Below are 19,194 nucleotides of genomic sequence, written 5' to 3' on the forward strand. Positions count from 1 at the left end.
ACAGAAATCAGTTGCTTTTACTATACACTAACAATGTAACTGTAGAAAGAGAAATTAGAGAATCGATTCCATTTAGAATAGCACCAAAAACCGCAAGATACCTTGGAATAAACCCAACCCAAGAGGTAAAGAATCTATACTCTAGAAACTACAGAACACTTACGAAAGACATTGAATAAGACACAGTAAGATGGAAAAACATTCCATGCTCGTGGATTGGAAGAATAAACATTGTTAAAATGTCTGTGCTGCCCAGAGTGATCCATAATTTCAATGCCATCCCAATCAAAATACCAGTGGCGTTTTTCAAAGAGCTAGAACAGACTATCCTAAAATTTGTATGGAACCAGAAAAGACCCCGAATCGCCAAGGAAAATGTTGAAAAAGAAAAACAAAGCTGGGAGCATCACATTGCCTGATTTCAAGCTATCTTACAAAGCTGTGATCACCAAGACAGCATGGTGCTGTCACAAAAACAGACACATAGATCAGTGGAACAGAATAGAGAGCTCAGATATGGACCCTCAGTTCTATGGTCAACTAATCTTTGACAAAGCAGGAAAAAATACCCAGTGAAAAAAGTCTGTTCAATAAATGGTGCTGGGAAAATTGGACATCTATGTACAGAAGAATGAAACTCGGCCGTTCTCTTACACCATACACAAAGATAAACTCTAAATGGATGAAAGACCTTAGTGTGAGGAATCCAAAATCCTAGAGGAGAACATGGGCAGTAATCTCTTCGATATCGGCCATAGCAACTGCTTTCAAGACATGTCCCCAAAAGCAAGGGAAACAAAAGCAAAAATGAACTTTAGGGGCTTCATTAAGCTAAAAAGTTTCTGAACAGCAAAGGAAACAGTCAACAAAACCAAGAGGCAACCCATGGAATGGGAGAAGATATTTGCAAATGACATTACAAATAAAGGGCTGGTATCCAAGATCTATAAAGAACTTCTCAAACTCACACCCAAAAAAAAAACACATAATCAAGTCAAAAAATGGGCAGAAAACATGAAGAGACACTTCTCCAGAAAAGACATACGAATGGCTAACAGACACATGAAAAAATGTTCAACATCATTAGCCATCAGAGAAATTTAGATTAAAATCACATTGAGGGGCGCCTGGGTGGCTCAGTTGTTGAGCGTCTGCCTTCGGCTCAGGGCGTGATCCTGGCATTCTGGGATCAAGCCCAACATCAGGCTCCTCTGCTGGGAGCCTGCTTCTTCCTCTCCCACGCCCCTGCTTGTGTTCTCTCTCTCTCAGGCTTTCTCTCTGTCAAATAAATAAATAAAATCTTAAAAAAAAAAAAAAACAAACCCACATTGAGATACCACCTTACACCAGTTAGGATGGCAAAGATTAATAAGGCAGGAAACAGCGAATGTTGGAGAGGATGTGGAGAAGGGGAACCCTCTTACACTGTTGGTGGGAATGCAAGGTGTTATAGCCACTTTGGAAAACAGTATGGAAGTTCCGCAAAAAGCTAAAAATAGAGCTACCCTATGACCCAGCAATTGGGGTAAGTGTTTACCCCAAAGATACAGATGTAGTGAAAAGAAGGGGCACGTGCATCCCAATGTTAATAGCAGCAATGTTCACAAAAGCCAGACTGTGGAAGGAGCCGAGATGCCCTTCAGACAAATGGATAAAGAAGATGTGGTCCATCTATACAATGGAATATTACTCAGCCATCAGAAAGAATGAATACCCACCATTTGCATAGACATGGATGGAACTGGAGGGGATTATGCTAATTGAAATAAGTAAAGCAGAGAAAGACAGTTATATGGTTTCAGTTACATACTTTCACTTACATGGTTTCACAATTACATGGTTTCACTTACATACTTTGATTTATATGGTTTTCATATAAGGAATAGCATGGAGGACATCAGGAGAGGGAAAGGAAAAACGAAGAGGGGGAAATCAGACGGGAGTCTGTGGACTCCAGGAAACAAGCTGAGGGTTTCAGAGGGAAGGGGGGGATGGGTTAGAATGGCGATAGATACTAAGGAGGGCATGTATTACAATGAGCACTGGGTGTTATATGCAAACAATGAAGCATGGAACACTACATAAAAAACTAATGAAGTACTGTGTAGTAACTAACATAACATAATAAATTTTTAAAAGATTAAAAAAATAATTACAAAAATAAATTTTAAAAAATTATAAAAAATGAAAAATTTTATGTATTTGAGAGAGAGAGAAAGAGAACACCCATGAGTGGGGGTGGGGAAGGGGCAGAGAGAGGGGGAGATGCAGACTCCCCACTGAGCAGGGAACCCAACTCGAGACCTGATCCCAGGACCCTGAGATCATAACCTGAGCCGAAGTCAGATGCCCAAATAACTGAGCCACCAGGTACCCCTATAATGGTGATTTCTTAAAGTTTGAGAAACAATGCAAAAATACCAGAAAATCTCAAAGCCAGTAGTTCTCAATCCTATAAGCACACTGGGAGGTTTTTCTAAAAGTATTGATCTTCATGCCACTTATGTTAATGTATATAGTATGTAAGTTTATGCATGTACCTATGTGTGTGAATATGTGCATGTATCTGTACATACATATACACATACACACACAAACACACGGAGAGGGAAAAAAGTGTGTGATACTGTACTTTTTAAAAAGATTTTATTTATTTATTTTACAGCACAAGCTGGGGGAGTTGGAGAGGGAGAGGGAAAAGCAGGCTCTTGTTTCTTACGTTGTTAATTTTAGCCATTCTGACAGGTGTGAGGTGATAATCTCATTTCAGTTTTGATTTGAATTTCCCTGATGATCAGTGATGTTGAGCATCTTTTCTTTGTCTCTTGGCCATCTGGATGTCTTTGGGAAAATGTCTGTCTGTGTCTTCTGCCCATTTTTAAATTGGATTATTCTTTTTTGGGATGTTCTATAAGTTCTTCATGTATTTTGGATATTAACCCCTTACTGGATATATCATTTGCAGATGTCTTCTCCCATTCTGTAGGTTGCCTTTTAGTTTTGTGGATTATTTCATTTGCTTTGCAGAAGCTTTTTATTTGGTTGAAGTCCCAATACTTTACTTTTGCTTTTGTTTCCCTTGTGTTAGGAGACATATGCAGAAGGAAGTCGCTACGGCTTACGTCAGAGAGGTTACTGCCTGTGTTCTCTTCTAGGATTTTTTGTGGTCTTAGGTCTCACATTTAGGTCTTTCATTTTGAATTTTTGTGTGTGGTATACATAAGTGGTGCAGTTTTGATTCTTTTGCATGTTGCTGTCCAGTTTTCCCGACACCATTTGTTGAAGAGGCAGTCTTTTTCCCATTGGATATTCTTTCCTGCTTTGTTGAAGATTAATTGACATATAGTTGTGGGTTCATTTCTGGATTTTCTGTTCTGTTCCATTGATCTATGTGTCTGTTTTTGTGCCAGTACCATACTACTTTGATTATTACGGTTTTGTAATGCAACTTGAAGTCCAGAATTGTGATGCCTCCAGCTTTGCTTTTCTGTTTCAAGGTTGCTTTGACTATTCAGGGTCTTTTGTAGTTCTGTATGTTTTGATTGTTTGTTCTAGCTCTGCAAAAAATGCTACTGATATTTTGATAGGGATTGCATTAAATGTGTAGATTGCTTTGGGTAATATAGACATTTTAACGATGTTTGTTCTTCCAGTCCATGAGCATGAAATGTATTTCCATTTCTTTGTGTCATCTTAATTTTTTTGTATTAGTGTTTTATATTTTTCAGAGTACAGGTCTTTCACCTCTTTGGTTAGGTTTATTCCTAAGTATCTTACTGTTTTTGATGCAGTTGTAAATGACATTGATTCCTTAATTTCTCTTTCGGCTGCTTCATTATTGACATATAGAAATGCAACAGGTGGGGCGCCTGGGTGGCTCAACAGTTAAGCATCTGCGTTTGGCTCAGGGCGTGATCCCGGCATTATGGGATCGAGCCCCACATCAGGCTCCTCCGCTATGAGCCTGCTTCTTCCTCTCCCACTCCCCCTGCTTGTGTTCCCTCTCTCGCTGGCTGTCTCTATCTCTGTCGAATAAATAAATAAAATCTTAAAAAAAAAAAGAAAGAAAGAAATGTAACAGGTTGTTGTATGATGATTTTGTATCCTGAGACTTTACTGAATCATGCCTCAGTTCTAGCAGTTTCTTGGTAGAATCATGTCTTATGCAAACAGGGAAAGTTTTATTTCTTCCTTGCTGATTTGGATGCCTTTTATTTCTTTTTGTTGTCTGATTGCCATGGCTAGAACTTCCAATACTATGTTGGTGAGAGTGGACATCCTTGTCTTCTTGTTCCGGACCATAGGGGAAAGGCTCTCGTATTTTCCCCCAAAGAGAATGTTAGCTGTGGGGTTTTCACATATGGCCTTTATATGTTGAGGTGTGCCCCCTTTAAACCTAATTTGTTAAGGGTTTTTATCATGAATGGATGTTGTACATTGTCAGATGCCTTTCTGCACCTATTGAAATGATCATATGGTTCTTATCCTTTCTTGTATTAATGTGATCTGTCATGTTGATTGATTTATGAATACTGAACCACGCTTGCAGCTCAGGAATAAATCCTACTTGATTGTGGTGACTTTGTTGTTGTTGTTGTTGTTGTTGTTGTTGTTTTTGAATGTATTGTCGGATTCAGTACCCTACTATTTTTTTGAGGATTTTTGCATCTATGTTCATCAGGAATATTGGCCTGTAGTTCTCCTTTTTAGTGATATCTTTTTCTGGGTAATATTGGCCTCATAGAATGAATTTGGAAGTTTTCCTTCCTTTTCTATTTTTTTAGAATAGTTTGAAAAGAACAGGTATTAACTCTTCTTTAAATGTTTGATAGAATTTGCCTGTGAAGCCATCTGATCCTGGACTTCTGTTTGTTAGGAGTTTTTGGGTTACTGATTCAGTTTCTTTGCTGGTTACCAGTCTGTTTAAGTTGTCTATTTCTTCCTGTTTTAGTTTTGGCAATTTATATGTTTCTAGGAATTGATCCATTTTTTCTAGGTTGTCCAATTTGTTGGGCATATAGTTTTTCATAATATTCTCTTATAATTGCCTGTATTTCTGTGATTTTGGTGGTTATTTCTCTTCTCTTTGTGATTTTATTTATTTGGGTCCTTTCTCTTCTCTTTTCCTTTTGATAAGTCTGGCTAGAGGTTTATCAATTCTGTTAATTTTCCCCAGCTCCTAGTTTCATTGATCTGTTCTGTTGGGGTTTTTTGGTTTTGTGCTTTGTTTTTAGTTTCTATATCATTTATTTCTGCTTTAATCTTTACTATTTCCTTCCTTCTGCTGGCTTTAGGCTTTGTTTGTTATTCTTTATCTAGCCCGTTTAGGTGACAAGTTAGGTTATTTGAGATTCTTCTTGCTTCTTGAGGTAGACTTGTATATTTCTATATACTTCCCTCTTAGGACCAGGACTGTTTTTGTTGCATCCCAAAGGTTTTAGACCATAGTGTTTTCACTTTCATTTGTTTCCATGTATTTTTTTATTTTTAATTTCTTCTTTGAATTCCTGGTTGACCCATCATTGTTTAGTAACATGTTGTTTAACTTCCTTGTATTTGTGGTCTTTCCAGATTTTTTCTTGTGGTTGACCTTTAGTTTCATAGCATTGTGGTCAAAAAAGGCACATTGTATGATTTTAGTTTTCTTGTATTTGTTAAGGCCTCTTTGTGGGCTAATTTGTGATTATTCTGGAGAGAGTCCCATGTGCACTGGAAAGTATGTGTATTCTGCTCTTTCAAGATGGAATGTTCTGAGTATATCTGGTAAGTCCATCTGGTCCAGTGTGTCATTCAAAGCTGTTGTTTCCTTACTGATTTTCTGTTTAGATGATCTGTCCATTGATGTAAGTAGGGTGCTAAAATATCCTATTATTTTATTATTATCAATGGGTTCCTTTATGTTTCTTATTGACGTTTATGTATTTGGGTGCTCCCATGTTTGGTGCATAATTATTTACAGTTGTATCTTCTTGTTGAATTGTCCCCTTTATAGTATAGTGTCCTTTGTCTCTTGTTACAGTCTTTATTTCAAAGCCTAGTTTGTCGGATGTAAGTATCAACTACTCTGGCTTTCTTTTGACATTCATTTGCATTGTTAATTTTCTCCATCCCCTCACTTTCAATCTCCAGGTGTCTTTAGATCTAAAATGAGTCTCTCATAGGCAGCATATATGGGTCTTGTTTTTTATCCATTCTGACACTCTGTCTTTTGATTAGAGTATTTAGTCCATTTACATTCAAAGTAATTATTGATAGCTATGTATTTATTGCCATATTATTACTTGTTATTGTTTCTGGAGATTTTCTCTGATCCTTTGTCTTTGTTACCTTTGGACTCTCCTTTGCAGTCAAACAGTACCCTTTAACATTTCTTGCAAGGATTGATTTAGTGGTCATGAACTCCTTTAGTTTTGTTTTTCTAGGAAACTTTATCTCTCCTCCTATTCTGAATGACAGGCTTGCTGGATAGACTGTTCGTGGGTGTAGATTTTTGCCATTCAGCACTTTGAATATATCATGCCATCCTCTTCTGGCTTGCCAAATTTCTGTTGAGAAATCTCCAGCTAGTCTTAGGGGTCTTCCTTTTTAAGTTAAGGACTTCTTTTGTCTTACTGCTTTTAAGATTTTTTTTATCACTGTATTTTGCAAATTTAATTATAATGTCTTGGTGTGGGCCTGCTTTAGTTGATTTTGATGGGAGTTCTCTATGCCTCCTGGATCTGCAGGTGTGTTTCCTTCCCCAGATTAAGGAAGTTTTTAGCTGTTATTTCCTTCCTCAAGTAAATTTTCTGCCCCCTTTGCTCCCTATTCTTCTGGATTCTTACAATAGGAATGTTACTACATTTGATGGAGTTACTGAGTTTCCTAAGTCTGTTCTCATGTTGTAAAATTCTTCCTTTTTGGTGAGTTTCATTATTTTCCATTATTTTGTCTTCTGATTCACTAATCTGCTCCTCTGCTTCTTCCAGCCTGCTGTTCATTTCATCAAGCCTGATCCCGTTCATTGTATCTTCTTCTCTGATTGATCCTTTTTTAATTCCTTTATCTCTGTGGTAGGGGTCTCACTGATTTCTTCCATTCTTTTCTCAAGTCTAGTGAGTTTCCTTACAATCATTGCTTTAAATTCTTCATCAGGCATATTATTTATATCTGTTTCACTTTGATCTCTGGCCATGACCTTATCTTGTTCTTTCATTTTGGATAATCTTCTCGTGTCTTCTCATTTTGTCCAAGTCTGGCCCTGCTTCTGTGTGTTAGAAAAATCAGTTAAGTCTTCTGTTCCTGAAAGTAATGGCCTAATGAAGAAGAGGGTTATGTAGTGCCCAGGGCCTGGCACTTCCAGGGAATGTCTCCAGTGTGTTCTGCATGCACTCTGCTATTGCGTTCTGGTTACTCTGTCCTTTAGGCCAGTTGTCCATAAGACTGTCCTTGCCTGCTGGAGGCATTATTTCATCCCTGACATGAACGTGGTGAGTTTTAACTATGTGTGCTCTCTGCTGCTTGTGAAATGTCACCTGACACCACTTCATCCAGAACCGAACTATGGGCAGGGTTTGTGCTGGTTTTCTGGCAGAAAGGCCTGCTGTGCTGAGACTGATGGACACTTGACTGAGAAAGGTGGTCCTGCTAGAGTGCAAGGAAGTGGCGCTTGCTGTAAGCAAGTAAGGCAGCCAATGTCAGTGCAGTGCTGGCTCTGTATTTATGCTAAGGGGTGGGGGAGTTAACTGGTGCTGGCTGGCTCCTTTTTTCTAGGAGAGGTGTCTCTGAATGCTACCTCTTGGGGATCCTCTCAGAGAAGAGCAAATAATCTTACCCTGATGTGTCCGAGACATTCTTCAGAGAGCTGTTTCCACACAGCCTGGCCCTGGGTTTTTTGTCTGTTTCTGTCTAGGAGCAAGGCATTATCCTCCAAACTCTGCCCCAGCCAAGCCCACAGACTTTTAAAACTCTAGGCTTTAAGCCCCACTTGTTGCAAGAAGTCATGAAATTCAGCTCCTCTCAATTTGCAAGCCAGGGTTTTTGGGGAAACATTCCCATTTGCTTTCCCGTGGGTGCCTCTCTCTCTCTCTCTCTCTCTTTCACACTCTCACCCTTCTCCACGACAGCTCCTTCCCTTTCACAGCACCCATAATCCATTCTCCCCTAAACCAGGTCTCCACACTTCCTACCTTTATCAATATGGCCTCTTCTTTTCCTTTAGCTGTGGAGTTTAGAACAAACTGTCAGTCTTCCAGTCTATTTTGGGGGTATTTAGGATGATTTGATATTTATCTAGTTGTGTTCATGGAACGAGTAGCCTAGAGTCTTCCTACTCTGTTGCCATATTTCTCTCAAGCTGGAATCTGTTACTTTCTTACAACTGCCCATGAACCTGTAACTATTCAATAAAAATTTAACTTAAAAATGACATTTGCAGTAGCATCAAAAATATTAAATATATAGACATATATCTGGCAAAAGATTTCAAAAGACTGAACTGATAATTACAATATACTGATAAGTGAAATTCAGGTACTACCTAAATAAATGGAAAGAGAAATTTTGTTCCTGAACTAGTAGTCTCAATATTAAAATTTCAGTTCTTAAAATTCACTAGTAAAACCAACATATCCTTAGCAGGGTTTTTGTTTTGGTTTGGTTTTTTGGTTTGGTTTTTTGACAAGTGGATATAAAATTTATGTGCAAATGTAAGAACCTAGAACAGTCAGATAACTTTGAAAAAGAAGATCAAAGTACAGGGCTAAAACTGCATGATATTATTATAAAGCTTTTAGGATGTAAGGGGCACTTGGGTGGCTCAGTCGATTAAGCGTCTGCCTTTGGCTCGGGTCATGATCCCAGGGTACTGGGATAGAGCCCCGCATAAGGCTCATTGCTCAGCAGGGAGCCTGCTTCTCCCTCTGCCTCTGATGCTCCCCCTGCTTGTGCTCTCTCACCCCACACAAAAAAAAAAATCTTAAAAAAAAAAATGAAGCTTTAGGATTTAAGACTGTGTTGTATTGGTAACAAGATAGACAGCTTATTGGAACAGGATGGAAAGTACAGAAATAGACTGTCACATATGTTGGTATCTAATTTTTGATAAAAGTGAAAAGATAGTTCAATGAAGAAGGAATGCAGAAACAAATGTGGTATGTCTATACACAATGGAGTGGTTTTTTAGCAATAAAAAGCATTGAACTGTTGATAAAATGGCAAAGACATGCATGAATTTCAGAATAAGTATGCTGAGTAGAAGCCAGTCAAAAATGAGTACAAATTGTATGATTCCATTTAGGGAAGACTCCAGAAAATGCAAACTACAGCAGTAGAAAGCCTATCAGAAGTGTAGCCTGGGGTGGGGAAGAGGGGAGGATTACAAAGAGGTAGGAAGAAACTTTTGGGGATGATAAATAATGTTCAGTGTCATGACTTAATGACGGTTATATGGTATAAACTTACCAAAGTATAAACTTTAAATATGTGCAGTTTGCTCTATATCAGTTACACTTCAGTAAAGCTGCTAAAGTTGTCATAATAACTGAAGAAGTGGTTATCAAAATGATTTTTTCAGCTTTATAATTCATTCTTTAAGATTGAGCAGTGGCAGCATACAGTGTACTGGCTGGTACCCTTTGGTATTTAAAATAGAGAAGAGAAATTCACTGAAAGTATTGAGCAAGAAGGGTTTTTTAAAAGAATAAAACCCTGTTTTTAAAATTGACAGTATGTATTTTTCACAAATTGAAATTTCCTAAGGCAAATTAGTGTTTCTCTTGAATTCATTCATTCGTATCTTCTTAATATTAGGTTAAAATAACTTTAAGACTTCTTATTCTCAGTCATAGGGGCACCTAGGTGGCTCAGTTGGTTAAGTGGTCTGCCTTCGGCTCTGGTCATGATCCCAACGTCCTGGGATCAAATCCTGCATCATCTCCCCTGCTTGTGCGCTCCTGTGCGCGCGCTCTCTCAAATAAATAAATAAATAAATAAATAAATAAATAAATAAATAAATAAAATAATCTTTTAAAAAATAAAGGACTTTTTTTATTCTCAATTCAAAGTGTAATATGCTTTAACTTTATTTTCTACGTTACAGACAGCAAGTATTTTCTAAATTACAAATGCCAAGTATTTAGTTTGAGTAAATCTTTAATTGTTATGTTTTCCTTTTGGATAGTATGCACTGGAACGGCTGAAGGTCATGTGTGAAGAAGCTTTGTGTAGTAACCTCTCAGTAGAAAATGTTGCTGATACCCTTGTCCTTGCAGATTTGCACAGTGCAGAACAGTTGAAAGCACAAGCCATAGACTTTATTAATAGGTAAGCTATGCCTATATTTCAGTGGGCATGACACCTTCAACATTTTTTCACTGGACTTTTTTTAAGTGTGTTTAAATCTTCAATGCAGGTGCAGTGTACTTCGACAGCTTGGGTGTAAAGATGGGAAAAACTGGAACAGCAAGTAAGATGACATCAGTTTCTGACTTAAAGTTGATCTGCATACATGAAATTAAGTGTTTGCATAGCCTTTGCTCATCTACAATAAGTATGAGTCCAGATTATTAGTTATATGAAGCAAACTGCCAGTTATTTTAAAAAATAATAATTTGACTTAGTGGATTCTTGAGGCTATGCTCCCTTGTAGATCAGCTGCTAATATGAACTGGGATGGACATTTTAATTTCTTAAGCACATATGCTCATAGCGTATGGCTGAGTCCAGGTGTTTCAGTGACTATTGGAGATCTTTTCCCTGCCCCTTCAGAAAGCATTTCTATAAGTATGGGAATACTCATTTTATCCTCTGAGGAGTGTTCCCTTCAGATTTGCCTAGGAAGTTTTACATTTGAATGCTCACCCACTGCTTCTTAGGTTAGCCAAGTACCTGGAATCATATGATATTTAGACTAGCTGCCTAATATTCCCAAATAGTTCAGTTTGTTCTTTCCTTTCTCTGGTAAAGCTGTAAGAGGTTTGGTAGATGTTACATCTTTCTAAGGCTGCGGCTTCTGAATATGACCTAGAACTTATTATTCCCTTCTTATGTTTTCTTCTCTCATTTTTAGAGTAATTTGTCTACTTTTTATAATTATTCAAAATCCAAAAAGGTGAAGAGTTGATAGTTTGAAGAATTTGCACCTGCCTTTGATTAGTTTCTACCTATAAAGCCTTCAGTCCATTTTCACATATTATCAAAAGTTGATATAAGTGAAAAAAAGACAGTGTTAGAGACAATAAAATGAGTGTTGACCTAATTACTTCCCATTGTTTTCATCCGTGACCACTTTTAAATTATTGATTGTTCTGTATATTGGTTAGTGTGTGATAATACGTTATCATGGTATATGATCCTTGAAAATGCATTTGAATCTAAAATATAACGTTATTCGCAGTAAATGATAATTTTGTGATCCTTTGTACTTAGCCACTTTCAAGTTCTAGTTTTATTCTGTTAAGAAAATATTTTACATTGTACAGCTTTTTTCACTGTCAAAAAATACCAGTTTACTTCACATCCCCTGGAGAAGCTGTTGTATGTACAGATCTTCAGTAGATATTTGTTGAATTAAATAAATGAAAATGTCAGGTATATTAAGACATATGTATGTATGTGATTCTGAACAATTAGTTAAAATTACAAACATAATGACATAGAGGTAATATGATGTCAGGCAAATTGAAAAAAGTTGTTTTGTTATTAGCTGCTGTTTAGTTCCACAAACATTTACCTAGCATTTATTGTGTCTCAAGCACCATGCTAAGGAGTTGCATATAAAAACGATTAGGAAAAATCCTTTTCTTGAGAAATTTATCTAATGCTGAAAACTAAGTACATGATTATAGTATTATAATGTGGTAAATAATGTGATAAAAGAAGATGTGTACAGGGCACTGGATAAAGGCTGGATGGTTTAGGGTTGGCTTCCTGGAGAGGACATCTGAGCCTTTAAACATGAATAGGAATTAGAAAAACTAAGAAGGAAATAACAGGCATTGTTAACAGAAAAGATAGCTCAGTCTAAAGTATAGAAACATGAAGCTGTAGGTGATCATTCATTTGACAGATATTTATATTTATTATCCATTAAATACCCTAGGCACTGTGCTTATACAAAGAATATAGTGGTGAACATGACAAATGTTCCTCCTGCCTTCAAGGAGTTTATAGTTTAGTAGGAGGCAAATAGGAATTAGACAGGTAATTGAAATAAAGTGTAACAACGGATAATATATAGCATACCCATCCAAGCATATAGCAAAAGAACCTTACCAAAACTAGGGGAAGAAAGCCTTTTGGGGGAATTGTATAAATACCTGAAGTATTAGTAGGAGTTACTCTGGTATGGAAGAGGCAAGAAGTGGGGCGCCTGGGTGGCACAGCGGTTAAGTGTCTGCCTTTGGCTCAGGGCGTGATCCCGGCATTATGGGATCGAGCCCCACATCAGGCTCCTCCGCTATGAGCCTGCTTCTTCCTCTCCCACTCCCCCTGCTTGTGTTCCCTCTTTCGCTGGCTGTATCTATAAATAAATAAATAAATCTTAAAAAAAAAAAAAAAAGAAAGAAAAAGAAGAGGGAAGAAGTGTGAGTTTATCAGATTGGGGAGCTCGAGCTGGTAATGGTAGTTGAGCAAGGTTAACTACGGGTAGACACATTAGAATGTTATTGGAGTAGTTCAGGAAGAGATGGAGGGTGAAATTAGACTTGATTGGTGGTAGTTGGGTCTAGAGAGAAATGGAAAGATACAATATTTTGAAAGGACAATCTAATATTTGGATATTATTTGACTGGTGGTTGGATGCAAGGGAGGAAAGAGACAAGGATAACTAGATTTGTTGTTCAAGCAATTCAATATTTACTCTGCATGCTCAATTGATACACAGTGAACAATTCAGTATCAGTGTGTGAAATGCCCAAGCATGTAAGCACAGGGTGCATAGGTAGAGAGAGGAAGTAGGAAAACTTGTTTCTCTATCTGAAGAACTTGGATACAGGCAATGGGGAATAGTAGAAGAGGATGAAATGTAAACCTGTTTGCGTTACTAAGCAGCTGATGGAACCTGGTTTGAGAGGAGCAAGATAGGAAACAAAGACAAATTAGGAGACTGTTCTGATAATCCAAATGTGAGATGGTGTGAACCTTGACTGGGAATTCGAAATATCTTTGGGAATTAAAATAGGGCTTTTGATAATTGATTTAAAGGACAGGGTCTTGGATGACTCAGGTTTTTGACTTGAAACACTGGGTGATAATGGTAGCATTAGCTGTTTGGAAATGAGGGAAGAAGAATTTCGGGCGTAGAGAGAGACATGTTGAGCTCTTACCTGATGATTCTGAATTTGTAGGTCCTGAGGCCCTTCGAAATAGAGAGAAAAAGTGGTTGGGAGTGTACCTTGTAGGGAGGCTTAGGTTTAGCAAATCAGTCATTATCATCATGAATGGATATGATAGAATGAGTAATGAACATGAAGGGAGAAGAGCAGAGGGCAAAAGTTGGAACTCTAGAGAAAACCTGTGTGTAACAGCCAGGGGAAAGCTCTTGAAAGACCTGGTACAGAAATGGTAACAGTGGGAGTTAGGACTATGGAGAAAAGTATCACATACTTCCAGAGTATAGAACTTCCAGAATAATTTACTAGTTTTAGTTACAACAGAAGATACCAGTAAGGTAAAGATGGTATTTTCATGAATGCACAGGGCTTGATGACAGAGTGAGGCAAAGTGTTTAAAACATTTTGAAATTTGTAAGATTTTTTTTTAAATGATATATTTTGAAAAGTACTGTTTAATAAACATAACTTAATTTTATTTTCCAGCCAAGCAGCGGACATAATGGAAACATCAGGGTGGAAGTCCATGATTCAGTCTCACCCTCATTTAGTAGCAGAAGCCTTCCGAGCACTAGCATCTGCACAGTGTCCACAGTTTGGCATTCCACGCAAACGGCTAAAACAGTCCTGAAGTCTTCCATGAACTGTAGAAAAATGGAATTGACTTTTACTCCTCCAGGTCCAGAAGGATTCTAATACACAAACCATAAACAAGAGTTGTTTCTGTTGTCTTGTCCACAGAACAGAAGCTGAAAAAGCATATTGCTTGCATTTCAGGTGGATAATTTATGGTTTATTCTTCAGCTTTAAATTAGACTGATTATACTCTAATTCACTTCAAGGCCTTAAATTATCTTCAATGACTTCTCTTGTTCATATAATACTTTAATTTTTTTATTGTGCCTTGTCATTTTGACTAAGGCTATGCAGGATTGCACTAGCTCCATAATGCAGTAATATTGATGATAACTGAAGATATTAAGTTTCAAAAGGATCTTCCATTAGTTTGAGAAAAAGGCAAAATGAATTTTATAGGGTTTGTCCTTCGCTGTCTCAAAGTTTAAAACTAGGTTCTTCTTAAAAGCACTTGTATTGGAGATTACTGATAATGTCTCCAGTCTAAGTTCTATAAATATAGGAGAACCTGCTTACCTTGAAGGTAAGTTACGGCAATACACTGCTTCAATTCTAATTTATTTTTCATTTCAGGGGGCAAATATGCAATGAGTTGGCCCAAATTTTTAGTAAAATTTGTGATGTTTGTCTGTGTTAACTGTCCAACAGACTAAGAGAAGCATAACAAACCTTTGCTTGTGTTTTTTTGTGGGTGTATTCAAGTTTACAATGATTGAGAACTGATTGAGGTTAAGATTTCAATAAAAAGAAAGCATGTTTTGTGCTGAATTAATTTTTTTAATTTATAGTAACCTACATTTATATGAAGAATTCTGTCCATGTTGAAAGTAAGGATGACCAAATGTAAATTTAATGAGTTGGGCCAATTAAGAAAGATATATATGCACTTTTAATGTGTAATTTTTATATGCTAAATGGTACATATATTTTTTTTTGTTTTTTGAGGGTATTAAGGTATAATTAATTGTGTCTTAACTTTTGAAAGAATTTTTTAAGACTGACGGAGGCAATTGGGATGTTTGTAATAATAGACAAGAAAGATATCCTTGATTATAGTTAAATTGGTTTGAATTTCAGATATTTATTATTGAATTTATTACTGTCTTATCACACTTTGGAGAAGGCAGTTGAACAATAAACAAATCCTGGATACTCTACTCTCCTTAAAACAGTGAACTGATATTTGCAGACTAAGGAGAGAACCCTTAGAAACACACAGGCCACACTCTGAACCTTTTTTCCCCCTAGCTTTCTCCTTTCTAGGTTTCAGTTACTGTACTAACATTGTGGATGATACTGAAATTCTGCATAATGTGAACAGGATAAACTATTTATAAACTGCTTTTCATGGGCCAGTTCTTTATTATAAATGAATTTAGCTTTAAACACATACACATGTTCAGTGTTTGGATAGCTCTGTTCACATGGAGGTCTGTTCTGGTGCATTGTCCCAGAGACGTAGGAGCAATCAGTGGCAAGTCACTGCATCTGATTTCCTGTAATAGTGACAGTATGCTTCTTAGGCAAGATTTGTACTTGACCACAAGGGAAAAAGTGTCACTGGAAAAAAACGCATATACCTATATATTCGCATATATATTTTATTCTCCAGATTAAAATTTGTATGATGTGTTTATTTAATTTTTGAATTTAGGACAAAAGGAGAAAAATGAAGCCTGAGGTTTTAAAATAGATTTTATTTTTGTTATCTCTTTGTTAGGTATTCACTGAAGCAATCTTAATATATAAAGAGTGATTCATATTTACATTAAACAAACACTGTCATATAAGTATTTGTTATCCACAACAAACTGTAGTTTGAAAAGATCATATTTTCAGATAAGTTCATTTCTTTCTGTGCAGTTTAATTGGAATCTTTCTTACATTAACTTATATTTGAAATTGGTAAAATCCGTTGGGATTGAAGGATTCTTACATGTTATTGGACTCCATCCTGTGTAAGAAAATGTAGGGAGCAGAACCCAACTTCCTTAACTGGATTGAGTCCATTAAATTTACAATGTACAAATTTAATACGCACACATACATGCACATGTTGTTTTAAAAAATTTGCCAGGGTCTTTAAACAAAATTCCTCAGGCTATAGAACCTTGTTTTCAAAAAGTACTGGTAAATCCGTTGATATCAAATGCACCCAGGCTCATTGTGAATTAATTCACTGCTTCCATCTACATTTCTAATGATAGTGACTTCAGTAATAACACCCATATAATGAACACTGCAGCTTGCTCCTACCTACTTACTTAATTTTTCTTGCAGATCTAAAGGGTTTTATTATAAAGTTGTTTTTTGCTTTTTTGTTTTTAAGTTTGGTAGCACATTTTGTACCAAAAACGTCGAACACTGTGCTGTGAGAATATCCACGTTTGTAGAAATGTCCACTTCTCAGATAATATAATGCCTACTATTATACTAACAGAATCGTATCATAGTTGATCTATTTTTTTTTATTTATTATGGGTTTGTTTTTTTTTTCTTTTTTTTGGTATTGTGGGTTCTTGAGGCAATGAAAAAAAACTTAATGTATTCTGACGTGAGTGCTCTAATTTTTCATTTTGAAACTACACACATTGTTTTCAGTAGGCACAGATTCTGTCCTGAGCAGTTTTGCCTTTTACCAGCCTGCTCTTGTTTCCCTTTTGTCACCTAAACAGAGGTTTTCCTTAGAAAAGTAGTGATTTTAAATGTTACATGTTTTCAAAGTAACCATTGGAGATCTGTTCATTAGCTTGAGATACAGAAACACTGTATTTGTGCCTTTTTCATTTTTAAATTTTAACATATATTGGTATTTAGAGCACAAATATGAAGGTGCCATAATGTTATGGCTTGCCATTGTTACCTCCTTGAATACTCGTGTGTCATTGTCTTGAAATAGTAATTGGAGAACCATGCATGTATTATGTCATTTGGAAGTGTGTGTGTGTATGTGTACACGTACTTGTGTTTGCTTGGACTTGCGTGTGGTATGTTCAGAAGAGTGAATTTCTGAAAATAGGACTCAGTTAAATGTTGAAAATTCAGGTTGGAATATTTCATTAAATGTGCTTATTTGGGGGGACAGTTGATAGGAAATTATAACTTTCAAAAATGTGACCATTTACTGCATGATGAAATGTGAAAACAGTGCCTTTTTAGGACATCAGTTTTAAAGTTAAGTTTTAAAATATTCACAGAGATCTCTTAAAACCTTGTCATGAACATTATTAGCTTATTTTTTAAACTAGACCTAAGTTAGAATTTAAATTGCCAAAAATATAATTACTGATTTACCCATTTAAGTTTTGTGCATAAATGTAAAAACTAAGTACAATTTTTTATGAAAATGTGGATCATATACACTACCCAGTGTTACTAAATTAGAACACTAGAGACTTCAGTAAATTGTTTTGTTAAAATGCAACTCAACAAGCTTTCCTCATAGCAAGGTATTTGAAAGGTGAATTATTCTGACTTGGACATTCTTGCTCTTTGGATAAAATAAAAATATTCAATGTATTCTTGCAAAAGGAGGTGGGTGGGTGGGTTTTACTGTTTTCAGATTATAAAGACAGCACTTTCAGCACATAAGAGTATTTTGCAAACCTCTTTTATATAGATTATGAGCTCTACTTTATTTGTTCATGGAATGATGTCAATTTTAGGTCTAGTTGAACAAATATTGAGTGCCTACCATATGCAAGACTTCCTCTTCGCTAGGAATGAAATCACCACACCGTGTCTTCTGTTTGCAGTATGTGGACTTTATGTTTAAAAAGGAATTCTTATATTTAAATCTTTTTCTGTTTGTTAGAGTTTATCATTGTATACTGTAACCCAGTTAATTTCACATCCAGTTTTTTAGAATGAAGATACAACTTAAGTGAGTCCCATTTTTGAAAATAAAATTCTAAAATTATTTAAAAATTAATTCTGGGGGAACTTGATTTTCAAGATTCAAATGTGTAAAGACTTATATTGAACTTTTCAGCCTCATTTTTAATCAGCTGATGTTAATGATGAGATACATACTTTTTGTATCTTGTTGCTGAAAATATTTTTTGCATTTCAGCACGTTGAGTTAAAATAAAGTTGTTACTACTTATTCAGAATTAAATGGTTTATTTTGTGTTTATTTGAAAATATGAACTCTTTTTCATTTTCAGATTGCTATGATGCTTTGCAAAAGAGCCATGTGTTTGATGTGGTAACTTTAAAATATGCATAGTAGTTGTCTTTCCTACATAGGAAAGCTACTATTTTTGGAACCTACTAAAGACTCCTTAACTGTGAGAAATACCTATATTTGCTTTGATGTATGCATTATCAATATTGAAAGATTTATGCTAATGTCACGTAACTTTAATATAATACTTAAAGATCACCTTTCCCTGGTCCTCCTGTCCCTTCTTAATTTTAACTGGCAAGTTAATTATTGCTGCCATCAAAAAGGGCAGAATTGGGTCAGTGCATTCCTGGCCTCGTTTAGTAACAGTAACACAATTAGTGCATGAAAATTATGGCCAAAGTGGCAGTAGTATGAATGCACAGTGAGAAACCTTCCATTCACCCAACACACATACACATGTACGCATATACTAAATTACCCTTAGAAGAATCAAAGAAGGATTGAATAACTTAACATAAATAGGGCAGGTAGTGGTCATATTCTAAACTTCAAATGAATTATGTATAACCATTCCCCTTCTATGCAGCAGCCAACACTCTGAATATATTTTTTAGAACATTGGAATGTAGTGTTTCCTCAGTTCTACCACCCAAGAATCATTTATTTCTAAGAGAATGCCAAGAGTGGTATTTGTTTTGATCACTACTTTTAAATAGAAGACACACTTGCATGTAATAATGTTGTTGCTACTTTTTTGGTATCAGATTTGCATGTACCTGCGGTGGATAGTGGCAAAGAAGTTTGTCCTTTCTGTTATGAATGCTTCCGTTTCACCTCTTCTTCTATTGCCTTCCATCCTTAATTTTTTGTAAAGGATTCAGGTATAGCCAAACAGTTGTAGGACTTAAGAATAACAATACAGCACACCAAAAAACAAAACACAACAAAAAACAGTGTCCTGACAATTCTGATACTCTCTTTGCTCTAAAATAGATTACTGCCATAGCAGGTTATTAGAATGTATGCTTAATTTTAGCTAAAAAGTTGTGCAGTTCATGAAAATGGAATGGGCAGAAATGAGGAAAAATAAAAATGACGTGCATTTGAAAAAGAGGAGAA

At 36.2% G+C, this 19,194-nt stretch overlaps 1 protein-coding gene across 3 annotated transcripts in view; it reads left to right on the forward strand.

The window, feature by feature from the left end:
• Window positions 1–18,069, forward strand: part of SPOPL (speckle type BTB/POZ protein like) — a 68,314-nt gene extending 50,245 nt beyond the window's left edge. For all 3 annotated transcript variants that reach the window (XM_045782649.2, XM_045782658.2, XM_045782669.2), the window contains exons 9-11: window positions 10,160–10,302; window positions 10,391–10,444; window positions 13,797–18,069. In XM_045782649.2, coding sequence (XP_045638605.1) covers window positions 10,160–10,302; window positions 10,391–10,444; window positions 13,797–13,941 — 342 coding nt within the window. In that variant the 3' untranslated portion in view covers window positions 13,942–18,069. The remainder of the gene's footprint in view (window positions 1–10,159; window positions 10,303–10,390; window positions 10,445–13,796) is intronic.
• The last annotated feature ends 1,125 nt before the right edge of the window (window positions 18,070–19,194 follow it).

Source organism: Ursus americanus, chromosome 1 (genome assembly GCF_024610735.1).
Source record: "Ursus americanus isolate L20-20 chromosome 1, mUrsAme1.1.p, whole genome shotgun sequence".
In the NCBI taxonomy this organism is placed as follows: Eukaryota; Metazoa; Chordata; class Mammalia; order Carnivora; family Ursidae; genus Ursus; species Ursus americanus.